Here is a 24,198-nt window from a genome sequence, read left to right on the forward strand (position 1 = left end):
AATAGTTGGGTTTTTTTTGCTATACTTTCTGTACAAAAGTGGTAAATTGGTAGAGTAGATAGAGCATTTGATTGAATAAATACTTTGTGGTATTCAGTCTGATTTTATTTGTTCTATGTTCAAATACCACTGGAATCTACTTTGCCTTTCATGCTTTTGTGGGTAGATGAAAAAAAAGCACCAGTCTGGGGCTGTAGATTGGCAAAACTATAAGAAAATGGGGTTGGCTGCTTTGTGGTATTTGTTCTTGTTCTTTGCATTGTGAGTTCAAATCCTGCTCTGGCCTACATATGTGGGAGACTTAATCTATCACTTAGTTTAGCACTACTACCTTGCATCTTAGGTGCCTTTAGTGGACTCATCTCTTGCAAACATTCAAACCAGGTTTATTGTTTGAGGTTAACTTCCCTCCTCCACCAGTCTTTGAAGCCATATAAAGCTTTATGGGCAATCTTTCCTCTTGTCTAAAGCATAAAATATAAATGTACCAGTATTTTTTTTTTTTACCTGATCTCTCATATGACACATAAAAATTGAAAACCACTGACTTAGACCATTATTTTGAACCCCCTATTCTGTCTAACACCAAAAACACAGGACAGGGAATCAAAAATATGCATCTAAAATATCTACTGCCTAAAGGAATCAATTAATGCAACAGCATCTACAACCACTTGTACCAACTCTACCAAAATCCACAGAGTCTGTAATAGGAATAAATTCATTATAGTTTTAATGCCCAACTGATGTAGTATCACATAGACTTATGTCCCTGAAGCTGTTGTTGTGGAATGTATCTGATTCTAAAACTTGGTTTGCATACCTTTGAACATTTTACAAAGACCCTTTCTTGACATCACTAATTCACATATTCCCATCTCTTAATTTCTACATTCACACCACTACACTCAACTGTCATGCATAATGGTTTCAATAATAAAAGCCCATATTCTTATTGTAATTATCATTCACGTCAGTAAAGCTTTTCTCTCCATCTTCTGCAAAGTAATTATCACTTCCTTGCAAAACAATATGAAATGTTGACAAGTAAACTACTTCTCAATCTGACAAGTTTATACAGCATGTATCAGCATCTGTTTGCAATTTCCCAAATGAAATAACCATGTAGTGGTTCTGTCCTTTCATTTGCTCTTAATTTAACCTGCCCCAACATGACCTTTCACACCTCAAAATATATGCACTGCTTCATATGTAGTTGACATCTCAATCACATCTTTCCACCTCCCAAAAGCATAGCTGCACAACTTTCCTAACCCTATATTAAACCTAACAACCTAGTTGCAAAATAACAGACTTAATATAACACCTTCCAAACCCAACCTCTCCCTTCTTATCAACAATACATGAGAACATTAATTATAACCAATCATCACACTCAACAACATAAACATTGAATCAACAAGGGAAGCTCAGCACGATAACTTGACTATCTAGAAATAGCAACCAACTCTCTTTCACATCACATCTTTTTATCCTAAGAAAGTACATGACTTCAATATCTATGCTGACACTGCACAATGTAATCCTAAATATACAAATATATGGGATGACTTCAGCCATAAGTCTGCTTAATTAGAGTTGATCTAGAGCTAAGCAACTATATAAACATGTATGAAAGATAAAATACTAGGAAATACAACACTGCCACAGTACTCACATTACATTGACAATAATGTAAAGAAAACAAGAGCACTCAGAGAGTGAAAACATCCACCAAGGCAACACCAACGTCCTCTCAACAATTACCCAGAGATGATTTTTAAAATGAGGATATCTGAAATAAACTTGACTTCTCTCACAAACAAGAATACTAAAAATTAACCCAACCACTCTCAAAAATTAAGTAAAAGAAAACGGGTAAATAATCCAGAATCCTTGTCCGGTACCGGATCGATCCCAAAATCTAATCAGTTCATGCTAGTCATGAGGCCAAACGTCCCTGAAAGTTTCATCTGAATCCATCCAGCAGTTCTTGAGATATCTTGTCCATGGATAAACAAACAAACAACCAAACACAACTGAAAACAAGACCTCCACCTTAGCGAAGGTGGAGGTAATAAAATGATATACACAAACGTACTTAGAACAATCACAGGTTCCACATTTGATCAGCACAAAGGAACAACTCCTGTTTACATAAAATTAAATTTGTCACTGATGCTACCAGTTTTGCCTGTCCTGAATCTCTCCATAACAGATCATAACAAACTATAAATAACACCAAACTGCAGACTATGTATTATCACATGCTGCATATGGACCATACCCATCGACCACCTGAATATGTGAAGGATACAGTTTGTTGTTCCAGTAATTAAATTTCAGCTTTCACAGTTTCTGGGTACTCCATGCATAATCCATAGATTACAGTATATTTTCAAACTGCAACACATGCAATTAATCATTGCATGTCAGACTGTGGAAATGTTGTGCAACAAAACAAAGGCATGGCATATACAGGGGCATAGATATTGTGAATCACACCTAACCATTCAGCAAACTACTTGCCTACTGGAGGTCAACTCAATGAGAATTGATCTGACTGTACTTGATGATGAGTTTTTCACAGTTAAATAAACTATAGCTAGTAACCACGCATCTATGACCAATAAATCACCTCTATTAGCATAATACACACAACTTTATATATCTGTAATATACATAGTTTTCTCACTGTTAAATAAAGCTAGCAATCACTTATCTATTGCCATAGTTAACATCATCTTTATATACCATATGATATACAAAGGTGAAGGCATGTGGCCTAGCAATTATGCTATTACACTTTATATCATAAGGTCATGAGTTCAATTCTTGGTTTGGATAGAGTGGTGTGTCCTTGGGCAAGGCACTTCATTTCATGTTTGCGCCAGTCAATCGATTGAAAACAAGTTGCATCTACTGCAGAGTAGCAGCTCACCAATTATAAGCTTCAGCACTTGGAAATGTAATATAACAACAGTTTTTGGTGGCTTCAGCACAGCAGAGGGTGATGAATATACAAGAGTTTGTTCATTGTTGACTAAACTAAAGTTAGTAAGCCCCTCATCTATCACTAATGAATCAACTCATTTACCATAACCAATGCACACACCATTTTTATACATCTGTAATGTACTGTGGTGCTGCAACTTTGTTTCTCAGTTGTTGATGAAGAAAAATCTTGCTTCTTCGTTAACATCTCAATATGAAATCAGGTTTCTGAACTTGAAGGATGGAGACTAATGAGCCACACCACTTTGTGCTAGCAGGCTGGCTTAGGTTTTATTATTGCTTCTGTTTTATATTTTGAAATACTCTTCTCTTTGTATTCCAAGAATATATCCTGGTGAGATTAGTAAATATTATTGCACATTCAGTTTGTTCTGTTGTTTGTGTGTATGTATTAGTTTGTATATGAATGTATAATGTGCCTGTGGGTATTAGAAGGTATGAGTGTGTTTAGTTCACTGTGTCTGTAGAAGAATGTGAGTGATGCAGCTTTTAGCTGTATATGTATCTGAATGTGTGCATTTGTATATAGATATACAAGGGTTAGACAAAATAATGGAAACACCTTAAAAATTCAAACAAATCTATTTTAATATGGGGTAGGACCGCCTTTGGCAGTAATTACAGCTTGAATTCTATGAAGTATAGACTTGTACAAAGTTTGAATTGTTTCCAAAGGAATTTTTGTCTGTTCTTCAGCTAAGACAGTCTCCAGTTCTTGTAGTGATGATGGTGGAGGATATTGACTCCTTACTTGTTTTTCTAAAATGCACCATAAATGTTCAATAATATTGAGATCTGGTAACTGTGGTGACCAGATAAGATGTTCAACTTCACTAGAATATTCCTCATGTTATTCAGTAACAACTTTAGCTGCGTGAATTGGTGCACTATCATCCTGAAAGATTGCATTTCCTTCCGGAAACAGTTCCACAACCATAGGATGATTTTGATCAGATAAAAGGCTTAAATAGTCTTGACTATTATTTGAAGGGAAACTACTGAGCCGGTGAATTTCCAAGATATACCCCCCTCTACTCACCCAGATCATCCTCCATGTTTAACAGTTGGAAGAAGGCAGTCTGGGTCAAATGCTTCTTTTGGCTGTCTCCACACATATACTCGGCCGGTGGTCGGAAATAAGGTAAAGGATGACTCGTCCGAGAAAATAACATTCTTCCACTGCTCTAGGGACCAATTCTGTAGGTTTTTACTCCACTCTAAATGCTTTGCAACGTTTATTTTTGAAAGTAGCAATTTCCTGATTGCAGCCCTCTCATGAAATCCGGCTTTGTGCAACTCCCAGCAAACAGTTTTTGTGGAAACTGGGTTCTCGAGGTGATCATTAAGCTCTGCAGTAATTTTGGGAGCTGTACTTTTGTGATCCTTTCTAACAATTCGCATAAGAGTCCAGTGGTCACTATCTGAAAATTTGGGTTTTCTTCCAGAGTTTTGTTTCAACGGGAAAGTTTTTCCCTTTTATCAAAGGCTGTCATTACTTTTGAGACAGTACTTCTTGATACACCAAACATTTCAGCTGTTTTCATTATGTTAGCACCTGCCATACAAGCACCAACAATTTGACCTTTTTGAAAGTCTGATAGATCTGTCATTTTAATGAATTTTAATTACCTTTTTCTGATGATATCTGAAAAGAAACAGCAATTTTAGAAAAACATATTAAGCAACACTAATAATAAATCAAAAAATATAAAAATAAACAAGCTTTTGACGGTTTTATAGATATTTCAAATGTATGATGCTATGATGCTAGGTATTTCCATTATTTTTTCCAACCCCTGTATATATTTCAGTGTGTTCTGCACACACAAATACACCCCCACCCTTGTGTACATGAATGCTAAGCAAACTATATTATGCCAAATATTTGCTACTTCTTTGGTGGAGCAATAAAGTGTAATTTGTGTAAATTTACATTGGGAACAATATCTGTGTGTGTGGTTTATGAATAGTACGACATGTATAAATGATCACTGTATTTGTTAAAGGTGAAACAATATTTTCTATCAGTAAATGTGTGTGTGCTGTATCTTGTATGTGCATATGTATGTTCATGCCTGTATGGATATGTGTGTATGTGTGATAAACACCACGTGTGTGTCTACAAATATATAGATGTGTGTGTGTGTGTGCATGTGCACATTGTTGTTTAGCTCTAGATCAAGCAAATTCATGATCAAAGGCATCTGGGACTAGATTGTCTAGTATGCTAATACTATTTTAAGACTGTAGGGTGTGATTTTAGGGTATTTGCCTGTCATTTCTAGCCATTTCTAGCAACTGAAGTTCTCTTGTATCCTTGTTGCTTATCTCTAGGTCAACTCTGACTGAAGAAATTTACAATCAAGAGTATTCCAGGCATGTCCATCTTGTCTTTTTACTTTCTGCAATGAACCTGGGTCCACAGTATCCAACATGTACTTCTGGAAGGATTTAAGGAAGATACATTTCGCTGCTATTTTTAGTGGTTCAAGTAATCATATGACTCTCTCTTATGACTGTGTATGCATATATGCATGTGTGTAGATGCATAAGTGTGTCTGATAGTATAGCTTAGCTGTTACTTGCAAATGTATATAAACTAGTGGCATATACCATACTTTCGCTAAATGCTTTAGATGCTTATGTAATCACAAGCAGACATAGGTACAGACTTGACCCTCCTATTCTTGACCCAGTGGAACATCAAAGATACGACAGCTGTAGGGAAAAAGGGCTGCACCAGCAGTTGGCTGGTGGTCACATGTAGCTGAGTAGTCTGAAGTACTGTGATATGATGTTCTTTGCTCACGGACACAAGGGCTTGGAATTGAATTGCCAACCTTATGATTGCAAGCCCAAAACCTTAAACACTAGGTGATAGTGGTTTGTGTCATCGTCATCATCATCATCATCATTTAACTTGTGTGTATGTATATATTTGTGTATGTGCATGCATTTATATGAGATCCTTGCATGGCCACAGTCCAGTGACTAGTAAAGGAGAAAAGATTGGCTTGCTTGATCACCTGACCTGGGGTTAAATACCACTAACACCACCACCACCAACAACAATCTACCAACCCACTATCCATCCAGTCTTTATCATTGTGAGTCCACTTGTTTTAATTGCCTACTGACCATTGTTATCTGACACAGTGTGCTGGTCACTGTCACCTAGTCTTCATTACTAATTACTATATTATACTCCTCCTCGCCCGCTAAGTAATTACTACTAATTGCTTACCTGCCAGTCTAGTTTCAGTCCCCCTGCACACTTTGCCCTCTACTCCCTCATACAGTCAATATACATGTAAACACAGTCTGATATTCAGTTTGTCCTTCCTACAGTCAACATAATGAGTAAACAACCAAAGCATTAGCTAATTGCAATGGACAGTAAATGATGTTATTGTCACACACCAAACACCACCACCACAATAACAACAACAACAGTTTCTATGTAGTTGCCTGGACTGCTAGAAATAGCAACAGAATATTCCATAACTCACAGTTCACTTTATCTTTAAAAAAAAAAATAATGAGGCACGTTTGTTTTGGAATGTTTTTTTGTTGTTTTTTGTTTTCTTTGGCTTTTGGTGGGGTAGGGTTAGGGTTTTGAAAAAGATGAATGTGCCCATAGCTTTTGCAGGCCATCCAAGACCAATGAAATCAACATAGTTAAAGTTCATTTTCAGTAATTGCAGGTTAACAGCTGCAGGTAAAACATGCAGAGAGGAAATTTCAGAAGGAGAGTTTGAGAAAGAACTAGGTGTAGCAGTTAGTGCAAGGTGTGCATAAACACAGTATGGGTGAATAAAAAAGGCGAGATGAGTGAGGTGAGAGTATGTTTGTGAAGGTGGTGCAAGGCCAGCTAGCCAACCAACTCCAAAGAGCGGAGGCTGCTGTAGAAGCAGTAGAAAAAGAAGAAAGAGAGGATATGTTATATCTGGAAAAAAAAGTAACGAGGTGCAGGCATACGCATGGCTGTGTGATTGAGAAGCTTGCTTCCCAAACATGTGGCTCCAGACTTAGCACCATAACACAGCATCTTGGACAAATGTCTTCTACTATAGCCCTGGGTCTTATGAGTGAAATTGGCAGCTGGAAACTGAATGAAACCCATCATATATGGATGTATATGTGTGTTCATGTCTTAGCACAACATGATGGTTGTAAATGAGTGTTGCTATCATTGCGACAAGCAATGTTGTTTGTTTCCAGTCTTCCATAGACTGGCCTTGGTAAATATTACCTCTTTGGAAACAGGTGAAGGTTAATTAGAGGAAGATAACTTTGCCATAGAAAATTTGCCTCAACAAATTTGGTAGACAGAAACTGAAAGGATCCCGTCATATATGTGTGTATGTCTTCTTGCCTTGGCATCACATGATGTTTGTAAATGAATGTCAGCACCATGCAAGCAGTCTCTTTCATTCCTAGTCTTCCATGAAAACATGTTAGGTCATGAGGAAATATTCCCTTACTTGGAAACAGGTGATGATTGGCAACAGGAAGGGCATCTGGCCATAGAGAGACATGTTTTAACAAACTTTTATCCAATCCATGCCAACATGGAAAAGTGGATGTAAAATCAATAATGATAATGAATGTTGTTTCATTGTATGTCACTCCTAATTGAATAAAACTTTGGGCATAGGCTTTCTAACCATGACCAACTCAACTTTTTTTCAGGCATGATGTATCTCTAGGGCCTCTGTCAGTCTGGTTTAATTATGCTTTTGCTTCTGGAAAGGATTTTATATTTTTATATAAGACCAGTAGTTACCATGCAACAAGTTTACTCTCTCCTCACCAGTGATATCATCCAATCCAGCTTCATGTCACTGTCCTTGCAGGCAAACTCACAACATAACAGGGCCAGGACAAATACCACAAGGCATTTAGTCCTGTACTCTAACAATTCTTTCAGTCCTCAGCCTTAAACTGGTACTTATTCTATTAACCCCAAAAGAATGGAAAAGAGAATTAGGCTTGGTGAGATTTAAACTCCAAATGTAAAGGGCCTGAACAACTATTGCAAGACATTTTGTCATATGCTCTTGCATTTCTGCCAATCTACTATCCTGGAATGGTAATATATTTCATCAACTCCAAAAGGATGAAAGGCAAGGTTCACTTAAGTAAGATTTGAACAAATGCCACAGAGTATTTTGTCAGACACATAACAGTTCTGCCATACAACACCTTCATGGATCTAGAACTAATTTATCTAATGTCTCTTTTTTTATGACAATGTGGCATGATTTGTGGAATATTAAAATATAAGCATTTCGTATTTCATAAAGGAACTACATTTCCTGATATAAAATTACTCCCTGAACAAACATATTAAAACTACATTTCCTGTCATAAATTATTTCTTCAGTCAAACATGCTAAAACTGGTCTTAAGCTGCAAAGATTTTCCCCACCTTTTATTAAGAAAATCCCAATAATGTAATATAAGTTTATTAATTTTTTTAGATTATGATTATAATTTGAAATTAATATTATGATTATTGCTGGAAAAAGCATAGATAAAGGTGAGGCAAATGCTCACAGCCCTCTGCCTGTTAAGCAATGCATTCAGTGGATGTTCCATTGTGATGTTCTACAGAAGATTAGTTGTAGATAAGAGTGATGACATTGTCAGGGAAGCCTTAGACGTCAATGGAAATCAACTGGCTGGTCCCTTCCAGAAGACATTTGGGTCAGGACCCAGGGAAAACTTCTAGAAATCCCTGGCTTAGCAGTACTATTGAGGGGGCATTGCTGGTTCGAGATAAGCTCTTCTGGCATGGAAGTGCCATCTAACACACCTGCCTGAGATGCATGCAGAGCTACAAAACCATTCTGCATGCACTCATGCAGTGCTTCGATATTGCTGACTTGTGGAGTTATGCCAAACACCTGCTGCTGCATGTAGGATGTATCCAGCTATCAACTGATTCTATTATGAAGCTCAACTTGCTGCCTTACTTTGGCCAGGGAGGGCAGGCAACTTTTCTCTGCCTGGTGACTACAGTGAAAGAGTTTGTGTGATGGACACATCTGAAAGAACTGAAGACATACAGTTTCCTCTTCTTCCAAGTCCTTATCAAATTTTTCAGTTTCTACTTGGAAAGGAAAGTGAGGGTGGAGAGGAAGGTGCTGTCTCCCAGTAAATTTGTTGAAAGGTGGGTGAGTGTAGCAAGAATGGATCAAGTAAATGGGCCTAAACTAAGCATGTGCCTGTAGCCCAGAATTTACAGAGGAGAGAGGAGCACTTACCATGGTGCACCTGATAAGCAGGGTAACTCAGAATCTGTGGGGTTCTTTAGTCATCCAGGGGTGGCATTATTTAGGATTTTCATGGTTTATAATGTAGTTGTTAATTGTTAGTGTTGATTGTTTGCATCTTTTATAATAAACCCTTGTTTTGTGTGTGGCCCTTGTAACCCGTAAAAAATATTATTATTGAGTGAGAGAGCAGCACCTGCCATCAAAGTGTCACTGGGATATAAATATACAAAGCCCAGTATACTCATCATGACTATCCATTTGATAAGGGTACACCAGATACATGCATCATAACCATATGTGCATGACATGCTGATCTCAAATCAAGATAAATACCACATGACCCTATAGGTGGGGCTCAGTTAGAATTTTCTTCAGGTTGAGTAGCCTATCCCACCCAAAAGGTCCCTGAATAAGGCTTATTTAAGGATGTTGAACAAAACACACATTTCCAAAGATGAATTATTCAAACCCCAAAGAATTCCTCTCACCACATGGATATGCTGCTCCCCCACTACTTTTGCTTATGATCAGAGATGCATATATTGATTGTTTGCCACTGAGAGACATGCTCAACTGATTAAGGTCAAACAAATGACAAGCAAATTTGTGGTATTGAGCAGAATATTTGCTGTATGTGATATTAAGCAGAATGTTATTATTATTATTAAGGTGGCAGAATCATTAGCATGCTGGACAAAATACTTAGTGGTATTTCGCCCATTGCTACATTCTGAGTTCAAATTCTGCTGAGGCCGACTTTGCTTTCATCCCTTCGAGGGTCAATAAATCGAGTACCAGTTGAACATTGGGGGCTATGTAATTGACTCATCCTCTCCTCCAAAATGTCTGCCCTTGTGGCAAAATTTGAAACCATTATTGGCATCTAGAATGTCATCAGGCACTCACAGCCCTCTACCAGTTGGGCTGTGGGATCGATGGATGTTCAGCTTTAGAAATTTATGGAGGATTAGTGGTGGAGAAGTGCAATGATGTTCTCAGGGAGACTCTGAGTGCCAACGAGAATGAACTGGTTAGTCTGTTCCAGAGGACTTTCCAGTCACGAACTATCGTAGGTAATTTCCAGATGTCCTTGGCCTGGCAGTTCTAATGGTGGTGAGGGTGCACTACCAGTTCAAGAAAAACACTACAGGCATATATGTGCTGTCAGATGGGCTTGTCCAATGTGTGCGCAGAGTGACAAAGCCATTCTGCACGCCCTCGTTCAGTGTCTGGGCATTACTGGCTTGTGGGGTTATGTAGAACAGCTGCTGTCACATGTTTGACAGATCCGTCTGTCAGCCAAGTCTACAATGATGATCGCCCTGCCACCCTCCTTCAATCAGGCAGGCAAAGCAGCTTTCCTTTGCCTGGTGGCTGTGGCAAAAGAGGTTGTTTGGTGGACAAGGCTGAAAGGTATGAAGACAGAGCTCTTTGGTAGAGCTCTCATGGACTTCTTTAAGTTTCGCTTGAAAATTGAGAGTGGAGAACAAAGTGCTGTCCTTGAGTGAGTTTATTGAAAGGTGGGTGAAAGTTGCAAGAATGGCAAGAGTGGATGGTACCTCTCTAAGTATAGATCTGTGAGTCAGAGAGAAGGAATTGGAGAGGGTACTTGCTCTTGGGGATTTCAGGAAATCTCAGAGAGTGGGGTTACTTGATTATCACTAGAAGCCTTCCTGTATCAGGAGGGCCTCATCTCTATCATTCTCTCTTTTTTATTTAACCTTTATATGCTATGCATACATCCTTTCTTTTTCAGTGTATACCGTGTAAACTTTCTTTTTTTTTTATCATTTCATTATATGTAAACCTCCATGCTTTATGTCTGCTTTTGTATTGTCCCCCTCTTCCTTTGCCCTTGTGGCAAACAAATCAAATCATCATTATTGTCATTATTATTATTACTAGGCACGTGGCCTAGTGGTTTGGGTGTTGCACTCATGGTCCCTAGATCATGGGTTCAATTCCCGCACAGAGTGGCACATTATGTTCTTGAACAAAGCCGTTCATTTCACACTGCTCTGCAATCATTTTGACACCTGTCATTTGGCACACTTGTGCACCAGTACAGGCAATGTCAATTTGATAGAGGGAGCTAGCTAATGTATGGCACATACATTTGATCACTATAAAGAAAGTATTTGTGCAGGTCATTCAGCAAACACTGAACACTCATACATCATCTTTGACAGGAGAGGCTGCTGCTGCTGTTGTTGTCGTTGTCGTCGTCGTCGTCGTCATCATCATTATTAAGGCAGTGAGCTGCCAGAATTGTTAGTCCACCAGACACAATGCCTAACAGCGTTTCATTCAGCTTTACATTCGGTGTTTAAATTCTGTTGAGGCAAACTTTACCTTTTGTCCTTTCAGGGTCATGAAATAATTACCAGGCCTTGTGCCTATAATAGAAAGTATTATCCTCATTATTATTGTCATCATCATCCTTCTTATTGATAAAAGCTGGTTGGCAGAACTGTTAGAGCTTCAGAAAAAAATTACTATCATAATTCAAATTCTGCCAAAGTCATCTTTACCTTTCATCAATGCAGAGGTTAAAAAAATAGTTTTAACCAAGTTCTGGGGTCACCATAACTGACTAACCCCATCCCCTCAAAATTGATGGTTTTGTGCCATCAATCAATATACTATAATGTTATAATATTATATTATATATTAGGCATGGCTGTGTGATAAGAAGCTTGCTTCCCAACCACATGGTTCCAGGTTCAGTCACATTACATGGTACCTTGGGCAAGTGTCTTCTATTATAGCTTCAGGCCAACCAAAGCCTTGTGAGTGGATTTGGTAGAAAGAAACCAAAAGAAGCCTGTCATATTTATATGATCTGCAACACTAACTTCAGGAAGCCAGCCAATCACTTAATAACCTATAAATCCAGTGGCCATGCAAGCCAAATTGACTACATTCTCATTAGAAAGCAGCTCTCATGGTTGCTCATAAATGCAAAGGCCTTTCTTGGAAAAGAATGTACCCCACAGAATAGGTTACTCATTGGATACTTCAAGCTACTGGCTCATAAAATTCCAAGAAGCAATCTAGTTTGGAAAAGAAGAGTACGGAAGCTTAAGGATCCTTTGATTAGTCAGAGATTTAGAGACATCTAAAATGAAGCATATGATGAGGAGGAGTTACAGACTTGTAGCATACAGAATGAGTGGAAGTTCCTATAGGACAACTTGCTGAGTGCCGCAAACCTAATTTGTGGTTGGTGCAAAGTCCCAGCCAAAATGGGACCTATGAATCATAAGGGTCACTGTTGGTGCCATGTAAATGACACTCACCTGTGAATCATAGTTGTGGTCATTGCCAGTGTCATGTAAATGGCACCCATGCTGCTGGCATGTGAAAGCACCCACTACAGTCCTAGAGTGATTGGCATTAGGAAGGGCATCAGACTAGAAACCATGCCAGATCAAACTGGAACCTGGTGTAGCTCTCCGACTCATCAGCTCCAGTCAAACCGTCTAAACCATGCCAGCATGGAGAGTGGACGTTAAATGATGATGTTGATGATATTTGTGCATGTGTCTGTGTTTGTCCCCCACCACCATCACTTGACAACTGATGTTGATGTATTCATGTTCCCATAGCTTAGTGGATTGGCAAAAGAGACTGATAGAATATGTACTAGGCTTACAATAAGTCCTGGGGTCAATTTCTTCAACTAAAAAAAACTCTTTAAGGTGGTGGCATGGCCACAGTCAAATGACTGAAACAAGTAAAAGAAATATATATATGTGTGCGTGTGTATAGATTATTATTATTATTATTATTATTATTATCAAGGCGGTGAGCTGACAGAAACGTTAGCATGCCAGGCGAAATGCCTAGCGGTATTTTGTCTACCACTCTGAGTTCAAATTCTGCCAAGGTTGACTTTACCTTTCACCGTTTCAGGTTTGATAAATTAAGTACCAGTGTAACACTGGAGTCGATGTGATCGACTAGTCCCCTCCCAACAAATTTCAGGCCTTATGCCTTTGATAGAAAAGATAATTATTATTATATCATAAATATATTAATATATTTTACATAAAATGAAATACTGGTTTCAACTTATGGCACAAGGCCAGCAATTTCGGGGGAGGGGATAAGTCCATTACATTGACTCCAGTGCACAACTGGTAGTCATTTTCTCAACCCCAAAAGGATGAAAAGTAAAGTTGGCTGTGGCGGAATTTGAACTTTTGACATAAAGATGAATGACATACCACTAAGCATTTTGCTCACAATTCTGCCATCTTACTACCTTAAATATAAAATGAAATATTAAAAACTAATATATTGGATTATAGTAGATTAACTACTCTTATAACAGCAGTGAAAAGTGCAAGTTATTATAGGATTTTAAGACAATTTTGGTCCCAAAATCAAGATGTGTGTGCTATATATGATTGGATATTATATATGGGCTTTTATGGAGATATATATATTTTTTTTTTTTTATTAATCATTACATTAATTATGGTTGCAACAATTTAAAAATGTTTAAACAAGCCCACTAATACCTGTAACATTTTGATTTTTTGTTTCCTTGCCAGTTACCACAGTGGCAGCTCTATAGGCTTTGTAGTGGCTAAAGTGGCTGAACTTCAGAGGAATCAGAACATTCTCTATAATTTGGTGAAACCCAAGAAAGATGAACCAGACTTAGTAGAATCAAACCTCAAGCTGGCTAATGTATTGCCAAAGAAACGGTAAGTAGTATTTCAGTTGTTGTTGTATAGCCCCAGACCAATCACTGATTAAGCAGATCTGTAATCAAAGATATTATAGTTATGGCTATCATCATCATTTTCATCATTATTGCTGTCTTCATTTTTACTTTCACTTTTTCCATACTGGTATATATATTGGACATGATTTATTGAGGTAATATTCTACAACTAGTTGCTCTTGTGGTCACCAACCCTTAACTGTTTTTCACATCATCATTATCATCATTTAACATCCATATTCCATCCATGCATGGGTTAGATGGTTGACAGGAGCCGGCCATGTAGAAAAACTACCCTAGGCTACTGTGTCTGTTTTAGCAGATATGGTATATTTTTTTTATTTTCCACTGGTCCTCTCATCTTGAAAATAATGAAATCACTGAGTTAGAAGATATGTTGTTTACAGTAGATATAAACAAATGTTACCAGAAAAATTAGACTTTTGAGACTCAGGAGAGACTGGGATAGGTTTCAGCAGTCCTTCTGTAAATGCCCAAGTATTTCAGTTTAACATTTCTCTGCCAGTCAACTTCTGGCAGGAGAGATTGTGAAGGGACTTCAAAACTTCAAATCTTGTGCACTCAAGATATATTATAATGGAGAAAGCTACTTATTAACTATGTAACAGTTACTAAAAATACTAAAAGAAAGCAATTATTTAAGGGCTTGACTGGAAATCTTTTTATAAATTCATGTTCTGATAAATTTCCTATAATTTTGATTTCTGAACTTTGGGGAATTTTTGAACACCAATTTTTCACAAATTTAAATATTTGTTGCATTCACTGCAGAGTATTCCATTTTCAGTTGCAAAGTCTCTCACTCTCTATTTCAATGTTTTCCTTTCAAGTTTTAATTCACTATTTGGAAAACCCACAGTTTATTCTATATACATAATGTAAAAACATTATTTATTGAATGAAAATTTTTTAATATCCCAGTATAACTTTTGTAAAAAAAAATTAAGAAGTGATTTTGTTGTTATAGCTGTTTGGAATGCTATAACTTTGATAGGTTTCAGCCAGTATAGGCCGAGGCCATGTCTAACTTAATAGCACCACCTTACAATAATATCTGGACCAATGTTTTAGCTTAAAAACCATGGGAAGAGCCTTTTTGGTAAAAAAAAAAAAAAAAAAATTTTTAACTGTAAATATTTTCAGAGGAAAAGGTGAACAATGCAAAGGAGGTTTGGCTGTTGTTTCTAGTAGAACCCAAACCACCCTCCATTTTCACTCTCACATGTATTGATATTTTTTTCAATATTTTTCTCCCATTAAACACATTTTATGGAATGATGATGCCAAAGTAAGACATGCATGGTCCATTGAGGGGAATATAAGCAACAACAAAAATTGTAATCTAAACTTTTACCCCCACCTCAATCAAGTGAAGCTGTATGTGAAAGAAAAAACATTTTCTAACCGAAAAATATGCTATTAAAATGAATTATTGTTTATGTAACTCTTATTTTAAATCAGTGTGGATAAATGCCAGCCATGACCTCCTCAGGCTCTCCAGTATTTCAATTTATAAACAATCAGAGGCAGGGAGTGGAGTTGCAAAAAATTCATAATTTTTCAAATGTTCTTTTTTATAGCATATAAATATTTTCATGGGGAGAAATATATTGAAAAACATCAATACATGCGAGAGTGATAAAGAAATAAGGAGGGTTGTCTTGAGATGTGCTAGAAAAAACAGCTAAATCTCCCTTAAATCACTCACTTTCCCTCTGAAAATATTAATTTTTTTTTTTTTACTATAAAGGCTTCTCCCATGGTTTTAAAGTGCAAAACATTGGCCAAAATAGGTCCAGATTGGGATAATGAGGGAGGCGGGGATTGTAAAAAGAAAATTTTCAAAACTTTTTTCATACGAAAATATCCCCCAGCCCCCCATCATTTCAAAGGATGTGGTTTAAAAAAATGGGGAAAATCCCCATCAAAATAGAGTAGTTCTAATTTATTTGGTCTTCCTGATCCGAAACTCTTCTCCCTACCCCCTCGAAAAAAATTCTCCCCACAAATTTGTTTATAGCTGTTATCTATGCCATTTGAAAGGAATTTGTATAAGCTTTCATTAAAAAATACCCATTTTCTTGAAAGTTATGAGGAAAAACTGTCAGATCGTGTGAATTTTCCAAAACACTCCCTCGTAAAAATTCTTTCCCATAAATCCCTATATACTCTGAAGACACAACATCTAAGCAGAATTTGTAGAAATTTTCGTTAAAAAGTATCCATTTTTCTGAATGTTATGAGGCAACAAAGTCGGGCGTGTATACATCTGTAGTTGTGTCCTTTTATTTATATGATTTTTTTCATTTCATGTTTCATTCATTGTTTGCAATGTTCTCTCCCTGCTTCTCTCTCTCACACATACACACATGGCAAAGCTTACAGATAGGCTGCTGATTTGAAATCTCTATGTTGCTTTGAGGGGAAGGTAATACTTGATGAACTGCTCCCTCCTCTGTAGTTGGGCTACCTTGATGTTTGTTTAAAAAAGGGAGATTATGACTGATAAAATAATGAAAGCAATATTTACTAAGCCAGTGAGTACAAAGAAAGAATTAGACATAAAATATAAAACTTATTTGAATTGGGAATCAAATGTGAAAATATTATTAAGTGGCTAACAGAAAACTGCCTAGTGGGCAGTCTTTCTGCTAGTATATATATATATGTCTTCAGTTTCATTTCCTAGTTAAGGTTGTCTAAAGCATAATGCACTTTATCTTTTTTTTTTTTCAATCTCTATTTGTTTCAACAATGGCCATGTTAGAGCACTTCCTTGAAGTGTTTAGACTAATCATAGACTCTTTACTCAGGCCTACAAACTGATGGAAGGGAGGGAAGAAGGTATCTTCAAGTGTTTTGTGTAAACGCTTGCGACATACTGGGCTTCACTAAAAGCACCTAAGGACCAGGTGATGGTGTTAACCCAGGCAACAGATCAAGTTTATTACTAAAGAATTTATTTGACAATGTTAAACATTTCCAATTTTTCTTCAGTTTCTTTCCCTAGTTAAGCATGACATTCAAACACATCTTATGACCAGCAGAATATTACTATCTATTACTTTATAATATCTAACACTTATAACTATTCTTGATATAAACATCTCATTAGCAATGGATTTAAGTTCCTAGTTCACATTTATTAGCAACAATCAAAGATTACTACCTAAAATTGTATTTACAACACTACAGTTGCTGATGGCACTGTATAATGGGATTTGTGTTGTACTATTCTCTCTGTCAAGTATGTTGTAAATGAATTAACCCATTCAACACACCACATAGCTATCCACAGCACATTTAATGGTTATTAGACTTAAGTGTTTAAGATAGGCGTGCTGAAGCAAAGTTCAAACTCTGTGAGTAAATGTCTAATGAAAATTATATAATCATGTTACTTGAATGATTTATTTAATGACATTTAAGAAAAAAATTCCACTATAAGCATTACTTTCCTTTATTATGAAAATATTAATAAGTACATTTATCAAGTACACCACATTTCTGCATGTCATTAGAGGTGACTAAAAATGTTGATGGCAGGAAAAGTATCTGCCTGTAAAATAAAATATTCCCTTAGAAAACTCATGAGTGATGGACTACATCTATCATTCAGTTTAACACCACCACCTTGCACCTTGGGTCCCTTTAGCAGAGTAAATTCATCATGACATTTTGGGTCCTTTTAGCAGAGTCATCTCATCCTGGTACTTTGGGTCCCTTCATCAGAGTCAACTCATCCTGACACCTTGGACTATATTATCCATTGAGGTCTCTTTTAAACAAAAAAAAAATTTGATTGTTGTTGCCAACAGACCAAACAACTGCTGAGAGACCTTATTTTCTCAGCAACTCATAATGTTATGGTAGGATACTAAATTCAACTTCCACCTCTACAATACCACTCATTTTATATTTGAGATCCTATGTTCTTACTCCCAACCATTTTCACTCTAAATCCTGTTGAGCTTAAAGTGAAAAGAAAAGACAAAAAATATAAAGGAAGTTTCAGGGAGGGTGTAAAACAAAAATAGGTTTTGATGATGTAATAACTGTTTGGACTATTAACCTCATTTTTACTGTTTTGTATAACACTAAATATTGAATGTTTTGATCTCCATAGTGTTTTACAGAATAAAAATGATGAGGATAACAGACTGCATTCCTATGGTACTAATAATATCTCAGCTAAAACAATCATTTTAAAATATTTTCGCCTTAACATTTTTTATATATCTTTTTTTTGTTCTTGGAACAGTGGATCTCAAAGTATATAAAACTGTAAATAATAGTGGGTAAGTATCAGGTTAAAAAACTATTTTGGATAGAAAAGGTTGAAGGCTGCCCATGGGACATGTACTCACATTTCCTGTAGACATGATGGGCAGCCTTCAACTTTTTCTATCCAAAAGGGTTTTTCAACCAAATATTTACATGCTATTATGGATAGCTTTATTTGAGATTCACTGCTCCAAAAAACAAGAATTATTTCATATTCTCTCTCTCTCTCTCTCTCTCTCTCTCTCTCTTCTCTCTCTCCTCTTTCTCTCTCCTCTCTCTTTCTCTCTCTCTCTTTCTCTCTCTCTCTCTTTCTCTCTCTCTCTCTTTCTCTCTCTCTCTCTCTCTCTCTCTTTCTCTCTCTCTCTCTCTCTTTCTCTCTCTCTCTCTTTCTCTCTCTCTCTCTCTCTCTCTCTCTCTCTCTATTAATGTTTGTTTTCATGTTCAGTTATCATAAAAAACAATTTTATATTAATCTGGTGGGTTACTCTGTACTTTTGTAGAGTATAGATTTATTATTCTTATACAAGGATGTTGTTGACACTGACTTATATCATCACCATACGTCTGGTCTCCATGCTGGCATGGGTTAGATGGCTTAACTGGAACTGATGAGCTGGAGAGCTGCACCAGGTTCCAGTCTGATTTAGCATGGTTTATACAGCTGGATGCCCTTCCTAATGCAACCATTCTAGGTGTGTAATGTACGCTTTTACTTGCCACCAACATGAGTGCCATTTACATGACACTGGCAACATCCATGACTATGATTCACGGCTGCCATCTACATGGCATCAGCAGCAACCATGGCTACGACTGACAGGTGCTGTTTACCTGGCACTGCTAATGACCATTATTCTTGGGTGCCATTTACATGGCACTGGCAATGACCACGACTACAATTCACAGGTGCCAATTTACATAGCACCATCAGTGACCACAACTGTGATGCATGGGTGCCATTTACATAGCACCGGTAATGACCATGATGATTCACAAGAGCCATTTACATGACACCAGCATGGCCACAACTATGATTTCACTTGACCAGATGAGTCTTCTCACACACAGCATAAAACCAGAGTTCTCAGTCAATTGTCATCACTTCCATGAGGCCCAATGTTCAAAGACTATGCTTCACCATCTCATCTCATGTCTTCCTGGGTCTGCCTCTTCCACAGAGGTTCCCTCCACAGTTAGATATTGGCACTTCTTTACACAACTGTCTTCATCCATACACATCACATGACCATACCAACACAGTCATCTCTCTAGCACACCACATTTGATACCTCTTATGCCCAACTTTTCTCTCAAGACACACTCTGTTGTACATGCACACTGACATTGCACATCTAGCGAAGCATACTAGCTTCATTTCTTTCAAGCCTACACATGTCCTCATTGATCACAACCCATGTTTTACTACCATGTACCATAGCTGTTCACACAGAAGTATCATTCTGAGGGAGAGTCCCTTTGTTACCAACAGAGGTAGCTCTCTGAACTTTGTTCATCCTATTCTTCTTATTCTTGCAGCTACACTCTCAGAGCATCCACCTCCACTACTGACTTGGTGACCTAGATAATGGAACCTATCAACTACCTCTAGCTTACCCCACTGGCATTTGATGGAGTCTATTTTCTGTTTATTGTACTTGTGCACCTTCCACACACAAAAACTATTTTCCCTGTTAACCTTCATCTGATATTGCTGCACCTCTTTTGTGTCCATAACTTACACTGGGTACATTTTACCAAGTTTCTACCTATGCCTTTTCTACAGATCAAGCAGGGCTGTCTACCTGAGAGTATTTGTGATTTATCCACTTTCCTACTTATTAAGATTTTGTTTTTTGCTACATTAACTGTAAGGCCCTTTGATTTTAGACCTTGCTTCCACACCTGAAATTTCTTCTCTAGTTCTGGAAGTAATTCGGCTCTGAGAACAAGATCATCAGCGTAGAGGATCTCCCAAGGGCAACCCATCTTAAATTCCTCTGTTATTGTCTGGAGGACTATGATGAACTGGAAGGGGCTGAGGACTGATCCTTTGTAAACCCCTATCTATCTATCTATCTATTTATACATACATACATACATACATACATACAATGGGTAAATTGTCACTATTTCATATTTTAATTTCATGCATGCACATCGTTTGTTTTTGATTTTGTCAGCTACACAGTATAGTAGGGTTGGTTGGGCACTGTTTGTGAGAAAAATAGTACCATGACACAATTCACTCTGCCAGAAATTTGGAAACAATATGTTGTACTGCTTGGTATTCGCGCTGCAAGCTCCAATATGAACATTTCAGTGTTTGGATGTCAATCTAAGAACAGTGCAATCTGAGGACATGTACCAAGAGTGATAAAAATCAAACATCCAGTCAACATCATGGTGTTTAGAGTGATCACTAGTGATGGTGATACTTTATGCCTCCATTCATCTTCCCACATGACCTCAGACTCAACATGAAAGCCTACATCAAGTGCCTCGAGGAAGTAGCACTGCCCTGGGTCAAGAGGGTGACTACTGGAAGACCCTATGTTTGGCAACAGGACTCCGCACCATCCACACAAGCAAGAGAACCCAGTCATGGCCGTCAGACAATTTCTGCGACGACATCACCCCCAACGTCTGGCCACCTAACTCCCCAGACTGCATCCCCCTTGATTCTTATGTATGGGGTGCAGTTAAACGAGAGACAACTAAAACTCCTTGTAAAGAAGGGGCTGAAGACAAGGATTATGGTAGCAATCACCAACCTAAACAAGGAGACCGCCCAGGAGAGTTGCAGGAGATTCTGGAGGCTGTGTTTGAAGCTAATGGCAATTTTATTGAACAAATTTACTCTTGTATTTCAAGATACTTTTGTGTAATTTTGGTAAATATATCTGTTAAAATGAGATATTAGTGTTATTTTCATTTTTGCACAATTTAGACGACAGTTAATTCACTGCACCCTATATATATATATATATATATATATATATATATACACACATACACACACACACAAGCACCTTCTATTTGTTTCTCACTTAATGGCATATCTTTTCTTCGAGTCTATTCTAACTTCTGTTTTATTCAGTATCTGAAAACCCTTTGACATTTTGAATTGAGATTCTTCTAACAAAACTGTCACTTTAGGGTTTTCAACCATTACAAACCTCATAGTATGTCAATAGTATGCAGCTCTCAGAATATTAAATTGACTATACTTTCACTACATCAAAAAAAACAAAAATCTTGCTTGCTCCCACCTCCACTTCACACTTTCTCACGTACACAGTACATTTTGCACACCACCTTTAATCATTTATTGTTTGCCAGACATCATTCTTAACTTTTTCTCAACCTTCCTCCATAAAACTATATCTGGCATTTTTTCTCTTCGTCCATATTTTCCCAATGGGATAATATTAATCAGTTTTATTATTCATTTGTTTCTTTTTATGAGTGTCTTTCCATGCTAATCTGGAATAGACAAATATTGTTGAAGCATTGTTTTGCAGACAGATGCTCTTCTCACTAATCCTTACTTGCTTTTCAAGCAAGATTTTGGGTTTTTCTTTCCACATATCTTTGAAAACATATAGCTACTAGATGAATTGTTCACAGGAAAGTGACAACAGACCACAGCTTACGCAGTTTCAGAATGTAAACATTTTCTCTCTCTCTCTCTCTCTTTCTCACATACACGCACACACAGCCATAGAAAGATCCATGCTAAATGTATCAACAAGAGAGCACATTCAAAATGAGATAATTCAAGAACAGAACAAAGTGGATGATGTGATCACAGAGGACTGGGAGCACAAGTTCCATAGAACCAGATTCATGTCACAAGATTCACAGACAACACCTGGACCTTGACAGCTGCCAAGTAGTATCTAAGAGATCAGAAAAGGCCACTTGGAAAGCCTCACTGATGATGGGAAGATGATTTGGTCAAGCAATTTGGGTCGAGATGGAAAAGAATGGCACAATCAAGACAAAATTGGAAGTGCATTGCGACCAGTGGTGTGTAATAGCAACTTGTAAATTGAACGATACTGTGATATGTATACATATATATATATATATATATATGTGTGTGTGTGTGTGTGTGTGTGTGTGTGTGTGTGTGTGTGTATAACAGGCTTTATACAGTTCCTATCAACCAAATTCACCCAAAAGGCTTAATTCAGTCTGGCGCATTTGCCCAAAGTGCCATGCATTGGGACTGAACTCAGAATTGTGTGGTCACAAAGCAAACTTCTTAACGACACACACATATGTGTACATACATATAAATGGGGTACTATTATTGTTATTATGTGGGGGCGCAATGGCCCAGTGGTTAGGGTAGCGAACTCGCAATAATAGGTTAGCAGTTTCAAATCCCAGACTGGGTGTTGTGAGTGTTTATTGAGTGAAAACACCTAAAGCTGCATGAGGCTCTGGCAGGGGGTGGTGGCAAATCCTGCTGTACTCTTTCACCACAACTTTCTCTCACTCTTTCTTCTTGTTTGTGTTGTACTGGTATTTCAAAGGGCCAGCCTTGACACACTCTGTCATGCTGAATCTCCCTGAGAACTACATTAAGGGTACATGTGTCTGTGGAGTGCTCAGCCACTTGCACATTAATTTCATGAGCAGGCTGTTCCATTGGTTGGATCAACTGGAACCCTCGTCATCGTAACCGACAGAGTGCCACGATGATTGGTATTATAGCAATTCATGTGCTTGTAGTAGAGTGGATTATTTTTATTACTATTATTGTATTTGTTGACTGTACCTGTCTTGTCACAGGTTTCAAGTCATGTGCATGTACCCAAGGTTTTCAAGAGGTTGTTGCAAGAGGTTGTTTCAAGAGGTTGTTGCAGGTGTGTTTGTATATCAGCCTTTGTGTGTACAGTTATATGGATTTAAATGTGTGTGTGTGTGAATGGCAATACCACACTGTTCTGTCTTTATCAATATTTTAAAACTTTTTTGAAATGAACAACCCAGGCTTCATCTGCTAAGCTGTGTCTTTTAGTTGAATGCCATAGCTATTTCATTAGTCATTTCCTCTACTCCTCTGTTCTGTTCTTTTATGTTCTCTCTCTCTCTCTCTCTCTTCATAATACTGACCACTGACTGACTGTACATTTCTTCTTGCAGGGTGTGGTTCTACTGTAATTTTATATTTTCAACGTTTCTATTTATTATGTTTCTTGTTACTATTAATAATGGTGTACTGTTATTCTTCTTTTTATAGCTATTATTATTGAGCTGGTAGAATCATTAGCACGCCAAGCAATATGCTTAGTGGCATTTTGTCTGTCCTTACATTCTGAGTTCAAATTCCACCAAGTTTGACTTTGCCTTTCATATTTTCTGGGTTGATAAGTTAAGTACCAGTGAAACAATGGGGTTGATGTAGTCGACTCATCCCCTCCCTTAAAATGGCTTCCCTTGGGGCAAAATTTGAAATTATTATTATTATTATTATTATTATTATTAAAGTAGGGAGCTGGCAGAATTATTAGCACACTGGGTGGAATGCTGAGAGCATTTCATCCACCTTTATGTTCTGAATTCAAATTCTGCTGAGGTTGACCTTGCCTGGGGGTCAATGTAATCAACTAATCCCCTCTCCCAAAATTTCAGACCTTATGCCTTTAGTAGAGAGGATTATGATTATTATTAAAACCAGACACTGGCAGAATCATTAGGACAATGGGCAAAATGCTGAGTGGTATTTCGTCCATCTTTACGTTCTGTGTTCAGATTTCACTGAGATCAACTCTGCCTTTCATCCTTTTCAGATTGATAAAATAAGTACCAGTTGAACACAGGGGTCAATGTAATTGGCTTATTCCCTCCCCT

At 37.5% G+C, this 24,198-nt stretch overlaps 1 protein-coding gene across 2 annotated transcripts in view; it reads left to right on the forward strand.

Moving 5' to 3' along the window:
* The window catches only part of LOC106871114 (uncharacterized), a 94,142-nt gene that overhangs the window by 17,597 nt on the left and 52,347 nt on the right, over positions 1 to 24,198 (forward strand). For both annotated transcript variants that reach the window (XM_014917424.3, XM_089358599.1), the window contains exon 2: positions 13,856 to 14,011. In XM_014917424.3, coding sequence (XP_014772910.1) covers positions 13,856 to 14,011 — 156 coding nt within the window. The remainder of the gene's footprint in view (positions 1 to 13,855; positions 14,012 to 24,198) is intronic.

The sequence above is a fragment of the Octopus bimaculoides genome, chromosome 10 (assembly GCF_046866305.1).
Source record: "Octopus bimaculoides isolate indiv1 chromosome 10, ASM4686630v1, whole genome shotgun sequence".
Lineage (NCBI taxonomy): Eukaryota > Metazoa > Mollusca > Cephalopoda > Octopoda > Octopodidae > Octopus > Octopus bimaculoides.